The sequence below is a fragment of the Pungitius pungitius genome, chromosome 2 (genome assembly GCF_949316345.1).
Source record: "Pungitius pungitius chromosome 2, fPunPun2.1, whole genome shotgun sequence".
NCBI lineage: Eukaryota > Metazoa > Chordata > Actinopteri > Perciformes > Gasterosteidae > Pungitius > Pungitius pungitius.
In genome coordinates, this window is record NC_084901.1 from 10,820,654 (window position 1) to 10,836,086 (window position 15,433).

At 48.5% G+C, this 15,433-nt stretch overlaps 1 protein-coding gene across 9 annotated transcripts in view; it reads right to left on the reverse strand.

Moving 5' to 3' along the window:
* The window catches only part of nav3 (neuron navigator 3), a 129,538-nt gene that overhangs the window by 45,763 nt on the left and 68,342 nt on the right, over positions 1–15,433 (reverse strand). For 8 of the 9 annotated variants that reach the window (XM_062560377.1, XM_037461598.2, XM_062560376.1 and 5 more), the window contains 3 exons: positions 12,925–14,023; positions 9,632–9,747; positions 2,588–2,696 (listed from right to left, as the gene is read on the reverse strand). In XM_062560377.1, coding sequence (XP_062416361.1) covers positions 2,588–2,696; positions 9,632–9,747; positions 12,925–14,023 — 1,324 coding nt within the window. Of the gene's footprint in view, positions 1–2,587; positions 2,697–6,104; positions 7,576–9,631; positions 9,748–12,924; positions 14,024–15,433 lie in introns of those variants that run through there. The other variant, XM_062560382.1, reaches the window with a different exon arrangement.

The following is a 15,433-nucleotide window of genomic DNA, read 5'->3' on the forward strand; positions in this document are numbered from 1 at the left end:
CACACACACACGAACACACACACTGGGATGAGAGGTCACTTTCCATCTTCCATCATGGACTGAAAACTCCTCCTGTCAAGAAGCTCCCGGTTTTGTCGTCCTGCAGCTAAACCACATCGCTCCTCGTCTCCATCTGACTGCTCTCACAGCAACATTGTCGGGGATTGAGAAGTGCCTCTGGCTTCGAAACATCGCTACTCTTCAGCAATTGTCATTTTTTGTTACTTAACTCCTAGTGAACGGTTGCAATCTTTTCAAATTGCTTGGTAATGATGCGTCAGCAAAATGGATATCTGCAAAGAATTGTTCTCTTCTCAGGGTCCTGTACATGAGCGCAAACGCGACCGAAAAGGCCGTCTCCTCAGTTCAAAAGCAATGAATAATTTAGCCGCCCCGCGTTCTCTCCGTACCTCTAATCTGAGAACCCCATAAACAATGCTCAATAAGTCTCTGAGGGCAGGCAGGGATTTCTCAGGACCCAGCTGACAGGGAAGAGCATCCTTTTCTGTTTGTCCTATTCACAAATCCATATGTTTTTCTTCCCCTTTAAATGCCAATCGATAACATTTTTTACTGGACAGAATGAAATGAGTGAAGGGATCAATGCATTTTTTTTAGCAATACAAACAGTGTGTGCGGCCCTAACAAATCGGGATCTTTGAGGAAATTGTGAACTGTGTGATGTGAACTGAGCTCCCGTGAAGGCTGCAGCATCAAAGCATCAAGGTTAAATCCAAGAGGAGAGGGCACACTTTCAGGGAGGAGGAAACTGTGGCTTCACCACATCACGCTTTTTCAACCCCTCAACATTATCTGCCACCGGCTACAAGGCAATAATGCACTCTTTAGTCAACTTCAATCCAAAGTATTATTATTCAAGTGGAACTTCTGGCAGTAAAGAGCTAATCCCACTTAAAACGCTTATAGAAACCATAGAAGGATCCTGATGACACAACGCTGGGCCGAAAACCAATCACCTCCAAGAAAAAGTTGAATGTTTCTACAGAACGACACGGACTCCACGTCCATGTGTTGATGGCTCCAGCTGGCAGCCCTAAAGCCCAGCCTGCAGGAATGAGGTATTAACAGGTTCTGAGGGACAATCCCAAAGTGATGAATATGACAGTCCCGTCTGCTCGAGCGGAGCAGTGATTCATTACTAAAAAAGCTCAGAGCTTCTCAGCCATTTCTCCTCCATGGGAGGGACTAAGATCATCTTACACAGAAATGGCATTGCGAGGCTGGCTTTACTTTGACACTACAAACATGTGCGTGGACTCTGCAGCGCACGAGCCCACTTCCCTTTTCGTTCCCTTAAATGCAATGGCTACGCCCCTCACACACAGTGTGTGATGCTGATGACAATCGGGCACTTTGCACATTTGTCATACTGACCCTGTCCCTTACAGACCGATCAATCACCCCCCCCCTACAACCAAACCCCCGTGATAAGACAGCGGCGCTCTATTGATCGCGCCTGGCTCGGACTCCTCTGATGGGGAAAAGAAAAGAAAAGAAAAAAAGAGGTAGAAAACAAATGCACACACACAGACCGTCATCTGTCTTGGCTGTCTCAGCCCAGCCAACGTCTTCTCCTGCAAATGGGGCAAAACACACAAAATAATAGACCGAGGGAGAGGGAGAGTGGCAGAGCAGGGAGCCACTGCCCGGAAGAGCCAACATAAATGGTTATGATTTCATCGTCGCCTGAACAGGCTCCCCACTGATGAGATTGTCGGCGGGCCCCCCCCCCCCCCCCCCCGTGGCTCACAGAGTGGACGGTTGTCCATCAACTCCTGAAATGTCATTACACGCATGCCAGGTGGTGAGCATGGGGGCGCCTGGGTTTTCAGACAGGAAAACGCGGGGAGAAGGAGGCATGCTAACAGTGACGCATCTCCCCGTTGGATCGGTGAGCTAAACTGAGGCGGACGTTTCAAAAACCAGAGCAACAATCAGAGAAACGCAAGGAAACCCGAGCGATGCGTGCTGGGAAGTGAAAATGGGTTCACGAGGGAAACTTATTTTCAGTGGTTAGGTCGTGACGTTGGTGCATCTCCTTCGTAGGAGTTGAGCAGCATGTTGCAAAGGGGAAATTCTGAATTATTATTATTTCAAGAACTACTGTGTATTGAGAACTTCCCATGTTACCAAAGTGAAAAGTACACAGACTGCTGTTACCTCTCTCAAAACCGTATACAGATCCCAGCTCAACGTTGGGCATGAATAAGAAATGAAAAGTCTGCAACCCTGTTTTGAAAAGATTTTTTGGGAAAAGCAGGCTCATTGCAGCCACGGAATAAAATATATTTATAGTATTATTATTATTAGATTATTTTGTGCGATTTTCTGCTCAGAATTTCAGAATGTGACTGATTGACTTTGAGAACTTTTAGACTCGGTTTTAGGAGTGAAAGACATTAAAAGTTGCATTCTCGGCAGTTTAGTGAGTGGATAACGAGGTCTGAAGGATTGTTGTCCCCTTTCACCACTTTGCAAATAATGAATCACGTTTCTTTTCCAAGAACCAGAACACAGTAATTTAACATTGCCAGTAAGCAATGGGTAGTACCATCTGTGTGCCTACCTGTGGCTGATCTGTGTCCCCCGAAGATTGGACATGGTTTCTTCCAGGTTCTGCCGCAGGTCGGCGATGTTCTTCACCGTCCTCATGCGTCTCGTCTCAGGGTCCTCTCCTGGAGACAGGCATTTTAACATGATTTACTGAGATATTTGGACACACACACATACCTCACAACCATGAAGGCTGACATCTGACATGCAGCATTTGGTTGAACGTCTCCGTAGGGACACGGAGCGACGGCATATCATGGGGGCACGTCTCTGGAAGCCATGTGATTGGATCAGTCAGGCTGCACCACGCGCATTTTTCGTTTATTTTTTACTCTGAGAAGCGGATACATTGTCGTTCGAATCTGCCAGGCAGAGTGGAGCTAAGGATCATATGTTCCGTGTTGGTTTAAGCGCCACGTTTAGAGAACTTCCCTTTGGCCAGCAAACACTTCAGGACTGCGAGCCGCACCCCAAATTGTGAGCCTGTCTGATCCAATTAAGCCTGTCGCTGTTCGCTCGTCAGGCCAGCCTATGTCCACGGGCCGTGTGATGGCTAAATAAGGGAAATGGACGGTGGTCACACTGCTCCTCCAGGTTGATGATGGCCGTCAGAAGTCTCCACGGTGGAGAGGACAGAGCCAGCAGCTCCCGCGCAGTGAGACGACATAGAAGGTGCTGCGGTGATTGGAAGTTTAGAGAAGGGTCTCTAGCTGACATTAGTGCCAGAGAGAAGGGGGAAAGGCTGCAACGTTTATCCTGCAATTCATCAAATTGCAGAGTCTACTTCAAGATATTTGGATACACCTCTACATTCGAATAAAATTGGTCGGAACCATTTTTTTGTATGCTGGACATACAAGCAATTTCCCATGGCAGCTAGCACACACATTGGACAATAAGACAAATTGACACAATGCAAGAAATATGGGTATCAAATTATAATAAAGTGCACAGGCGAACAGCTTACAATTGCTACAGTTCTGGTCACTGTGACCTCAGCTGAACCTCTTTTTCCTACTTACTGCAATCATCTTTCTTTAAATTCTTTAAAACTACTAACTACTAAGCTTAAAAATGCTGGGCAGCCAGTAACAGCTGCAGACTACGGTGCCAAAGACGAGATTCAACTTTCGACTTTGTCCCTTTTGTCACATTGTTTGAAAACTTGTAGATTCAAACAATGTGCTGTCTGCACTCAGAAAAAGTCTTTGAAGTCAAGGCATGACCTCAATTATAACGCATCAAACTGTGTGGCCTGGCATAATTGAGGTCATGCTTTGTCTTCGCGGAGCAAACAGACTGTAGATTGCACGTTGTTGCGTTGGTGCCCCGTGCTCCTGACCTCTGACCCCATATTGGATACCCACACAAGATGGTCAGTAATTAGAATTCATGTGGCACTTGTGAGATAAAACCTAAGAAAACAAATGCACACACTCAAAGTGACAAAGTTGTGCTGGCAGCCACTGGACAGAAGGCCTGAATGAGTTGTCTCATCTAACAGGTTGACGGATGTCTGCTGCCACAAACACCAAGCATTTCTGGGAACTGATGTTAATTCTTCTTTCCTCCGCTCCTCTTCTCACCTGAGAAAGATCCAATTACAATGCCATTATAAAGGTGGCATGGGGCAATCAAGCCCTCGAGTGGCCGCCATGAACGAACACTTCATGCAACATTGAGAAGCTGCCCGAGATGTGTGTGTGTGTGTGTGCATTTACACAGGACACGTGGGAATTGTCTGCAGCCCAACACATAAACACACACATTAAATCACACCAATGCCACCAGTGAATGATTTAATCAGCTCGTCACCTCTTATGTGGATCACGGTGAGCAGCAGGAACGAGTTACGCCTAATTCCTTTTATAGGGGTGACTTATACAGGTGTGTAGCTGGTGTTTCCACCAGAGGCCACGGGGCAATCATTTGGAGCTCTCGGCCCCGGTGAGGCTGAGAAGCGACCAAATTGAGAGTGGGGGGGGGGGGGGGGGGCATGCACAAATGCACCTAGAAACACACTTCTATGAGGTGCAGAACGACTGCGTTTTGGGACACATTTACAAACACGTACTGTACCAGTTCTCGCGCTCTCCCCCTCTCTTCTTTTAATAATGCATGGGATCTGGTGCCGATGCCCCTCGCTCTAGCTGAATACTATTCCAGTCGTCTAATTATACCGGTGCATGCCACCACACACTCACCCAGACGAACGCACGACGCGTTTTACACGAGTTTGTCACAAATCTGCCTTAATAAAGCTTTGTCTGAGATACACTGGGGTGTCGCCATGGCAGCTGTCAGTCAGTCACTCACACACAGAAACACACACACACACACACACACAGGGAGAATGATCGATGTATAGCAATTATTTGTTTCTAGCTCCCTGTGGCTGAATGTGTGTGGTTGAGAGTTTGTGTGTGTGTGTGTGTGTGTCCCCTCGGGAATGCGTATCAATAAAAAGCTGGTCCCGGAGCTAAATGCTCAAACTGCCACATCAGCTGCCGGATATTTTGAAGGACAGGTGAAGGAATAATTTAAGGATGGAACGGTCTTCTCAGATATCCAGACAGAACCCCGGCATTAACACGCGTAGGAGGAGCACTTGTATGCATGAGCATATGGAACACACACACAGGTGGAATAATGAGCTATTGATCAGGTTGCTGCCCTGAGTCACAGGCGGCGAGGTGGGTGTAAGGAATACAATCTGTTTTTTCTCAGTGGGTGTAGGTGCTGCTATTTGCTTTGCCTACATGACAGGGTATTTCTTTTCACTGCTGCATCATGCCGTGGTCCATTTATTAAAGGGGATCAACAATCACCCCCAAAGCTCTCCCTGAGGTGCCTTTTACTTTGCTTTATCTGCAGGGTGACATTACAATCTGTTTAAATAAATGGTGCTTACCATCAGCTAAACATCGTCTCCCCCGACCCCCTTAAACACCCGTTCACGAATGCAAAGCCTGACGTTTATGGAGCTACCGCCGAGGTGTGGCAAGGTACGTACGGGCTACACTCTGCCTGCTGAATACACAGTGCGACACTCCACAGTGCTGCACACTGCAGAATGTGACGGATGTGTGTGTAAAGGCATCTTTTCATCCGACTGTGTCCATGACATCGCACTACATGCTGCCAGTGTAAATCCTGTCGATGCTCTGAGGGTTGGTGTGTGTGTGTGTGTGTGTGTGTGTGTGTGTGTGTGTGTGTGTGTGAATGCACGGGGGAGGTTGTGTGTTCTTTTCCAGCCACTCTTAAGGAACTTTTTTTGAATAAAGTCTTAAAATGCTAATAGTGTGCCCTGAGAAATTGTCAAGAGGATTAAGAAAATATCCGTCTTTTTCCTACTTTGACACTATAATATTCTGTAAGTTTGCATTTTTAAATCTCCTGTGCAAAGTTTCCAGTTTGCGCTGTTGCCATTTTAAATCCCTTTCCAGCATTGGAGGGATGACAAAATCCCCAAATCATTTGTGTGTATAAATGTCCACATTCATGATTATTTCCTGACTGTGTTGACTTACGTGGGCGGGGCTGTGTGTGCAGCACCTGCTCCAGGTCGCCCAGCATGGTGAGGATCAACTCTTTATCCAGCTGGGCCGCTCCCTCCCGAGGTCCTCCCCCTGACACCTCCTCCTCCGCCCAGTACCCTCCGTCCTTCTCTCCGCCTACCCGCTTCCGGCCGACCTCTTCGCCCGTTGCCCCCTCCCCCCTGGACGCCCGCGCCGGCTCCGTCCGCGTGTGGCCGCCGTACGACGCCCGCTGCGCCCGCCCACCCGCACCTGTGCACCGCCACGGCACCGGGATGAGGGAGTGCTCCGACTGAGAGAGCACCTTCGTGAGGGACAGCGACAGGGACCGGGCCCTGGTGCCCCGGGCGCCTCCGCCCCTCGTGGCCGCCTCCTTCCTCGGGCTTCCCTGCAGGCTGCCGCCCGCCCGCTGTGCGTGTGACGAGTGCAGCGGCGAGCTTCTGGGCCGCGACAGGAGAGGCGGCGGCTCGTCCAGCTCAAAAGAGCAGACGCGCTGCTCGCCGTCGCTGGACAGCGTCAGGTTGGTGAGCGAGCGCTGCTTGATCCGCAGGTTGAGGTTGTCGCCGAGGGGCTGGGGAGGCCGCCGCGCCGGGCTGCCGCCCTGGTACACCGAGAACTCTGCTCCCCTCTTCATCTCCGTGTCGCCGCTCGCCTCCCCCCTTTTTCTCACGGCTCACCCTTCCTTCGTGGGGGAGAAACTGGAATCCACCTGTGCGGAGCCGTCCGTCTCACATGGTGGACGCACGGTCCCGGGGAGGGGCGGGTGGGACGGAAGAGGGTGAGAAATGTGTCCCCCCCTGCGTCCCGCGCCTCCCGACTGAGCTCCGGGCTTCGGTGGGCTGCAGGGAAAGCAAGCTCCGGGGTGAGGGGGGGGGGGGGGGGTCTGGGCAGAGAGGAGATGAAGGCGTCCTCTCAGGCGTGGAGGCGGACTCCCGATCCATCCTCGAGCCGCTCCATGCTCAGGTGGAGACGTCGAGCCGGACGCAAGCACTTGTTTCTAGCACTCCGTCTCCTGTCCTCATCTCCTCTTCCCCCACCACGTTCAGGGGCGTGGAGCCGCTACATCTCTCTCTCTCTCTCTTTCTCTCTCTCTCTGCCCTCCCGCGCTCTCTTTATCTTCTTTCCCCCTTTTAAAGGACAGTCCCTTTTCGTCCCTTCTTATCTGCCTTCTGTCGCTCCTTTAATTACCGCCTCAGCGCCACCGGCTCCCCCGTGTCTCTCTGACGGTCCCTCTCAGCGCACAGCGGCTGGTGAAGCCAAAGAACGGACTCACATAGCTCTCAGTCTGCTTGTTCATTCCTGTGTGCAGCCTGCAGTACTCTCTCTCTCTCTCTCTCTCTCTCTCTCTCTCAACCCTCCTTCTCACTGCTCATCACCGTGTCTTTCTCCTAATCCCTCTCGTTCTGCTCGCTCCCCTCCTCTTTAGAGCCCATATCTTTTCTACCTCACACTATCCTCCTCCCTCTGTCTTCTCTCTGTCTCTCCATCTCTCCCCTGGAGTGTCACAGCGGTGTGTTTGGACAGCAGCACCTGCGAGCTCGCGGCCGCCGACTTAATTAAATGCAATCTCCAGCAGCAAAAGCGGCGGACTGGCGGCTTATCGTGGATCAACAATGAGACCACAGAAGCAGCGTGTCCCCATCAGTCAGTGCGAGCGTTATTAGCCCCGTTGTTATTACTCGCTGCCGTCGTCCACACATTGTCTAATCGTGGTCAGGGAGAGGAAGCAGGGTGCCTCAGAAACCCCAATCAAGCTTTTCCTCATCGTAAGCACATTGCTCAGAAGCTCCTAGCGATGTTTTGAGCTATTCCTAATCAAAAGCAACAGTTGAAAATGGGTGAAGCGAGTGAGGGCGTCGCCTCTGCTGTTTTTACCTTGTCCTCTCCAAATCACTTCACAAAAATCGTATATCAACCTTGCGGATAACGAGCTTGTGCATGCAAGCTAAGCCGGCCTGTCATGTGGCGTTTGTGGTATTTGCAAAAACTGGAATTTACTTTCCTGGGCAGCCACCCCCCTCACCCCACCCCCCCCACCCCGAGCAAGAGTTGGGGAATAAGTGGAGGATGTGAAACGGCCACGAAGCGCGCCGCAGCATAGAGCGTAGCGTTTGAAATGGACCTCAAAACAAAGGGAACGGCCCACGTCGCAGTCTAATTCCATCCATCCAATGACGGGCTGCGGAAAAGCCGCAACCGGAGCAAAATGCCTGGAATGTCACAGCCGATCACGACATCCCCGAGACCAGTAATCACGCGCTGTTGTTTGTGTACGCTGCACTTTGTAGACGCTTGGAGTCTCTGTGGCTTCACTTGGTTTGACGTCGTATTTTTTCCTGTTGAGTTCACGCCTGTTATGATTCATCGGCCATGTTTTTCTACCAAATATGTGACAACAAGCCATTTCAGAATCTTTGGAAGTGACCATACGCGCTTCAATGTAAACGGGATGCATGTGACGCAGAGGTCTTCTCTGGCGAATGGCAAGATGCTATTGAAACAAAGGAAATGTGTCTGCGCCAGCGGTTTGTGTGTGTGTTGCCTGCGTTGAGCTCTCATTCTGCTCCTTGGACAGGAGTTTGTGGTTAGAAGCTGCTCATGTTCCCTCGGCACTGACCTCTGGGCTGCACAGGCTCAATTGCACGGATGTCCACTGACCGTGATCAAAGGAAGATGAAGATGGAAACATAGGATGGAATCATTTCGAACAGCAGCTTTCTGAACTAAATATGAATAATTATTAGGGCCTTGTACCACTACACCTTTCATAAATGTTATATATATCTATATATTTTAAGGCTTAAAACTACGTTGGGTAGTGTGTGTGATTCCTCAATATGGAAATACATCCAATATCTGAACCAACTACACATTCATTTTTGCGAAAACCATAAAAGATGTAAATGTATCCATGATGAAGGCTGGTCGTGATGCACAGCTGGGATTTCAAATGCACGACAACGTCCTGCAGGAGCGTAAAAACAAAGAATCCACCAAAGAGCTGCAGATGCTCCTGTTGTCAGTCTGACATGGATGACCTTATCCCTTTACCTTGTGTTACCGCTATCGAACAGGAAGCCTCAGTAAGCACACACACACACACACACACACACACCAAAAACAAACCAATCCCTTGCATTAGCTATGCACAGGCTATACACAGCATTAGCCTTCGAGAAGTCTCCCGTCATGCAGCTCATCTTTAACTCTACTGCATTAAAACCCTCTCTTTCTCTTAAATTTAGAGTAGAGGAGCTAATCCATAATGTACTAAACAGTGTTAATGTTTGCTAAACCACTTGTTCTATTTCCTAAAGATGGTGAACGCATCGTCTAACACAGGGAAGCATTACAGCCGGGCACTATTCGTTACATATTGACGCTCAAGGCTGAATCCCCACAGTGTATGGCCAGTCCTACAGGAGGCTAATGTTAACGCACGTGGCATTACACATTCGCACACCCACGCGGAGAAATATAATGCATGCACAGTCCACAGAGTGTGTGTCGACCCGCTGTACCTGATATCTCCTCCAGGCACTGTTTGGCTGTCTTGCTGTAGACCAGCTCTCCCTTGGTGGGGCTGAGGCAGGGGTCGGTTGGGGCCACCATGGTGCAGTCGTTTTCTGAGAATGTCCTGGAGGCACGTGAGAGAAAAAAAAGAAGAAAAAAAAGAGCGCGTTAGAAAGGCAGGCCGAGACAACTGAAAAGCTCCCCGCAGCTTCCAGGGTTGTTAAAAGTGACGGAGACGTCCAGAGATGCTGTGGCGTCCATTTCCTTCAGTCATTGTCAGTGCAGCGGCATAATGCTTACCCGACACACGTGAAAATGTCAAAAGTCCTTCAAAACAAAATTGGCTAAAGGAGAAGTTCACACAAAAACAACACGAGTTGCACTTAATACCCACCTCCCTAAAACAAATGGCGTTGGCGGTACCAACGGACCTTGTCAAGAGACAAACAAAACGGCAGCATCACAGTGTCCTGCATCCTTTTTGTGGCTCGTGGAAATCCAAAAAACATCTTTCTAAGCTATTGCTAAACAAAGCATTTTTAGAATATCCTCATTTTTTGCTTTGTTTTCGCAAAAGTTCTGAGGAAATACTTGTGAATTGTTGATTAATTGTTAAATTGTTGTTGTCCTTTAATCGATCTTAAGTCTCATTAAGATCCATCTGGACTGACGTTGCAGCGCTCCGTGGACCGACACCGATACGCATTTCTGCTTCATTGTTCCACAATATATTTATACACAGACGGTAATAAATTGACCAGTCAACTTAAAGACTAAGTGGCTAAAGGCAAATTATATAATAACCTCTAGAATCTGTTACAAAAATGACTTATTTTATTAATTTTAATAATAATAATTTATTAATTTTACTTTAAAATCACTTGTACCTAGAGATAAAATAGTTTGAGGAAGATTAATAAAAGTTCCATTGGCACCGTTCACACAAACTAGTAGTAGTGTAACTACAGCTGGTCCTTGCATCCAGTCTCTGCCGCGTAAACAAGAAAAAAGTCTGAATTCTAGAGTCCGTTTTCATAGTCTCCGTCACATGTGCAATAGATGGACATCTCTAACGTGAGGGAGGTGGGGGCTTTCTATTGGTGCTTCTGAATGCCAGTGTCCAACTGCCTGTGTCCTCCTCCACCCGGAGTCGCCATGCGCTCTGCCGTGTGCTTGCTGATCTGAAGAAAGCAGGAACGAGTCCAACAACCGTCTATGATAGAACCAACACACACACACACACACACACACACACACACACCACCTGCAGAGTTGCAGATAAAAATTGGTTTCCAAATACAACAGCAGCATCAGCCTGTGCATTTCTTTTTCTTCGTGAAAGCTTCCCTCACCTCAGTGGATTTACAAAAAACAGAGACAGAGGGCACAACCCACAATATAGTACATACTCAGCAGATATATGGGTGAAAGATAAAATAATATTTACCAAAGGAATTGCGCATCTTTTAAAGGGAGGGGTCAATGATCCGATATGATCCAGTTAAGGCCTGTTTTTAATGTGTAGCTGGTCGTCACTCCTGCTTGAGGAATTCACTTTCCCTGAAGTGTTCCTATCATTCATGATACTCCTCCGAGCAGAAGAAGACACAGAGGGGGCCAACCCAAATCAATCCTGCACACTAACTGCGGCAAAGTCCTGCAACCACTCCGGTCTGTTACATTTGGCAGAGGAAACGCCTTAACGTGGGCATAGAGGAGAAAGTGAACAAGGCAGAAATGCCCTGAAAATGGTGGTATATTGCAGCACAGCGTGTTGGGGTGGGTGGGTGGGGGGGGGGGGTATGCCTCCTGTCTGCATGCTTGCGGGAGGAGACATATTTATAGCCAGAGAAGAGGAGTGGCAACTGAAATACACTCACAAGGTAATCGCTTGACACAAATGTGTGTGTGTATGTCTTGAAAGTACGTTCAGTTTAGGAACATTTTACGGAGACCCTTGTGGGGGTGAACTAGAGCTGCACCATCATTTGGGAGGGGCAGCACGTACGGTGCATGCAAGTGGCCCTTTCAGGAACACTTGACTGATGATTTACAGTTCTGAGAACCAAATGCCAAGAAGAACAGGCCAGTGCAGAAAACCCCCACAAGCTGAGCTAGCGTGTTATTAGCCATCAGTTATTAGCCAACTACAATGGTTTACCAACTAGACCAACTAGACACAGTCCTTCTGTCACATATAAGACACCTCCAAATTTGGGCCAGAGCCTCAACAGCCTCGCTGTCCGGTGACTCTGCTGGATGTCAAGTTTTAAACATCAATAATTACATTACACACCATCTCAATAACTACATAACAGAGATTATATATTGTGCAATATAGATAATAGAAAGTATTTTGTCTTTATTGTAATTAGTAAAACCTTAGTGAACGGTACATGTGTACGGATGCTTGTTCCACATGAACATTGACTCACTTTGTCACAATTTATATTTTCACCTGAACAATTACCAAACACATTGCAGTGGTTTATATTGTGACATCACAGACAGTACACTTTGGAAACATTTTCTTTAACCTTTTGCTCTTCGAGTGGGCTTTTGGTTCCCTTTCTTTTCATAACTGACTCATCACCCGGTAACGGCCCCGGACTGTTTTAACTTGCTGAACGTGGGGGATTAAAGTAATGCTAATGCTGGAAGGAGGAGGCAAAGCTGACTGTGCACATCGGACTAGTCAGACGAGAGAGGGAGAGAAGGGTGAGGGATTAAGCCATGCTTAATGGGATTCCAAACTCTTTTTCTCTCTGAATACAAAGGCATCTCAGAAACTTTGGCAGCTCCACCATTTTCTTCACCCCCTGGATTATCTCTGCCTTCGTTGAAGCTGCCGGGCAAATTTACCCAATTCCTGCACCGCTGACGGCTGCAACGCCGGGGAGCCACGCGCCAGCTACGTGCATCCAAACCACACCGGTTGTGTGAAGAGAAGACACCGCCGATGTCTGGGATCCTCGCATCAAAGACGATACCCAGACAGGGAAATAATAGGCTTTGGCAAGCGTCAGGCAGGGGATGTTAATTTGTACTAAAATGACTGTGAAAAGACGTGGCGGCGAGAGCAAGATGCAAAATGCGTGTGTGTGTGTGTGTGTGTGGTGGGGGGGGGGGGGGGGTGGCAGCTGATCACTAGGAGCGCTCCAGGAACATCCTGGGCATGGGCCTGTGTGTGTGCAGTAAGAATCAGGGGTAAAATTGTGTAGGACAGTTGGAAAAAGACAACTTTGCTCGTACATGGAACACACACACACACACACACACACACCCCTTTTTCATGTCTCACCTGTACATGAAGGGGGCCACAGTGGCAGTATTGGGGTGGTTGTGCTGTTGCTGCTGCGGAAGCTGAACCACTCCGTTCCCTCCGAGAGCTCCTCCTCCTCCTCCCATTATTCCACTGGACCCAGACAGGGCTGAGGTGCTGGTGGAGGACGTCATGCTGGTCCTCCTGCCCTCTGGACCCCCACCGGGGCGCTGTATGTAGAAACTACCGCCTTGCCCCCCTTTCGTCAGCTTGGCCCGGTCCCCCTCTCCACCGCGCATGTTGCCGCTGCTGTTCAAGCTGGCCTGGCTCTGAGGCTTGGACGTCGTAGCGGAGGGAGCTTTGAGACCCGACTTGGGGATGCTGCTGGTAGCCGAGGAGGTGCCTCCGTCTTTCTTTCCCGATGACGGCTTCCCCCCCTTGGGGATGAGGCTGGCAATTTTAGAGGTCTTCTTGGTGGGGTCGGCGAATGACTCGCGCTCCTCTTTGGGTGGCGAGCTGTCTTTAGAGGATCTCCCCGATCGGCCTCTGTCCTCCTTGTCTTTGGACGAGGCGACGGACCTGCTGCCGTTGGCGGACGCTTTTGAAAATGAAGGGTTGGAGGAAGAGGAGGTCCTGCTTGGTGCAGCGAGGCACGGCGCTGTGGTCTTGGTAGACATCTGCTTGGCCGTAGCGCTGTTACCGCTGCTGCTGCACACCGACCCCGTGGGCGTCAGTTCCTCCTCGCCGTACTCCAACATGTCGTCCTCCTCCCGCAGAGACATCTCCGCCACCGACGGAGACGCACGTGAAGCCGACCTGGGGTTGATCAAGCGGAACTTCTCCAACATTGACCTCTGGGGTCCGCCACCGCCGGCCGACCCGACTTTTGACCCGTCGCCTCCGTGCGGGTGAAGGCCCTCGGAGGCCTGGGGTGAGTGCGTGGGGGAGTGCGTGGGGCTTGCCAGCATGGACGAAGTGGCGCTGTGCTTGAGGTTCATGGACTTGCTGCGCCAGGACTTGCCGGCAGCGTGCGAGGGGATGGCAGAGGCCAGCTGCTGCCCACTGAGGCTGGTGGGGACCGTCCCGCCAGTACCGCTCCCGTTCATCCCGCCGGGTACTGGGATACCCCTCATTGCTTCTGAATCAGAGAGAGAGACAAGCAGGAAGGATTTGTACTATTAAAAACACAGTTATTTGGTAAATATGTCATATTCCTCATTAAAATACATATTCTAGTGTTACAAACTTAGATATTTTTTTTCTAATACATAGTTGAGGTATCTACTGAAGTGACAATAGGAAGGACGTTAAATACCAACCAACATTTCTTGGAGAAAAGACTCAACTTTCAGAAAAATAACCTTTCCAGAGTCCCAGGTGGTTTCGCACACATTTAGCTCCAAAGTCAAGCAAGAATTGGAAACTTTCAGAAGATTTCAGTCCCAATTGGCAGAATATATTACAGTAAAAACGATTGCAAGGTTACATTACACTGGAGTCTCGAAGGAGCTTGCACTCAAATGTGCTCTGACTTTGTGTTCAGACCCCCCCCCATGATTTACACATGTATGGAAGCTTGTCACAGCATGTTTGCAGGTGGATGACAGTGGGTTTAAGGGACGCGGTAACCATGTTGTAACCCCGACAACGAAAGTGATCACAGCGGATTCGACCAGGGATGGAGAATTTCTCTCCAAGAGGACACCATTCACCCAGATTGGTCGATGCAAGTACTCTCAGTTTGAGAAGTTATTTTCAAATTTTTTAAATTTGGGTTTTGAATTGAATTACTTTTTATAACCGCGGAATGTCAGCCTTTCCAAGAATAAAGGTTTTAAAAAGTACAAAGATATCAGAGAAATGTGGGAAGTTAAATCTCAACTCCAAAATGTCTACATATTGAGAAAGCAGTGGGTGTAGAGCAGCTGATGGCTGCCTCTGATCCAAGGATTTCTCCCAGTAAGGTTGTTCAACCCTGGCAGAAGATAGCAGAACTGGAAGAAAGCCTGCGCTCCTTCTGAGAATCCACAAACAAAATCCATAAAATGCCGCTGAAATAACGGGTTATTGTGTCATCCATGCTTAACTATTCATCTACACATATAGGAACACTTGTGAGGTACATCACAGTGGGTTTTGTGTTATTTGGAGGGTTTTATTGCCTCGAGTAGCGAAACATTGTAGAGAAATGCTGAATTCAATCGGAGCACAAGTTTCCTGGTTTTGTACTTTCAGCTCTATTATTTAGACATATCAACAAAATATTATGTGTATGACGTAATAGATTACCAGAATATCAAAGTCACAAATAATCCTGTCATTGGTGTCAAAAGCCAAATACTAATGAAGTAGCAATTTCTGTTGTCTTTATGTCCTATTTGTTTTTATAAATAATGAAGTAGTGCTAATGTTCCTTCATTTTTGACAACTATCTTTTTAATTATAAGCTGTGAGCTATGATGCAATTCAAAGGTGTTTGCAGCTACCAGATTAGTATTTGAATGTTACAAGAAATATTATACTCTCTGAGCAAAATCACACACTGACA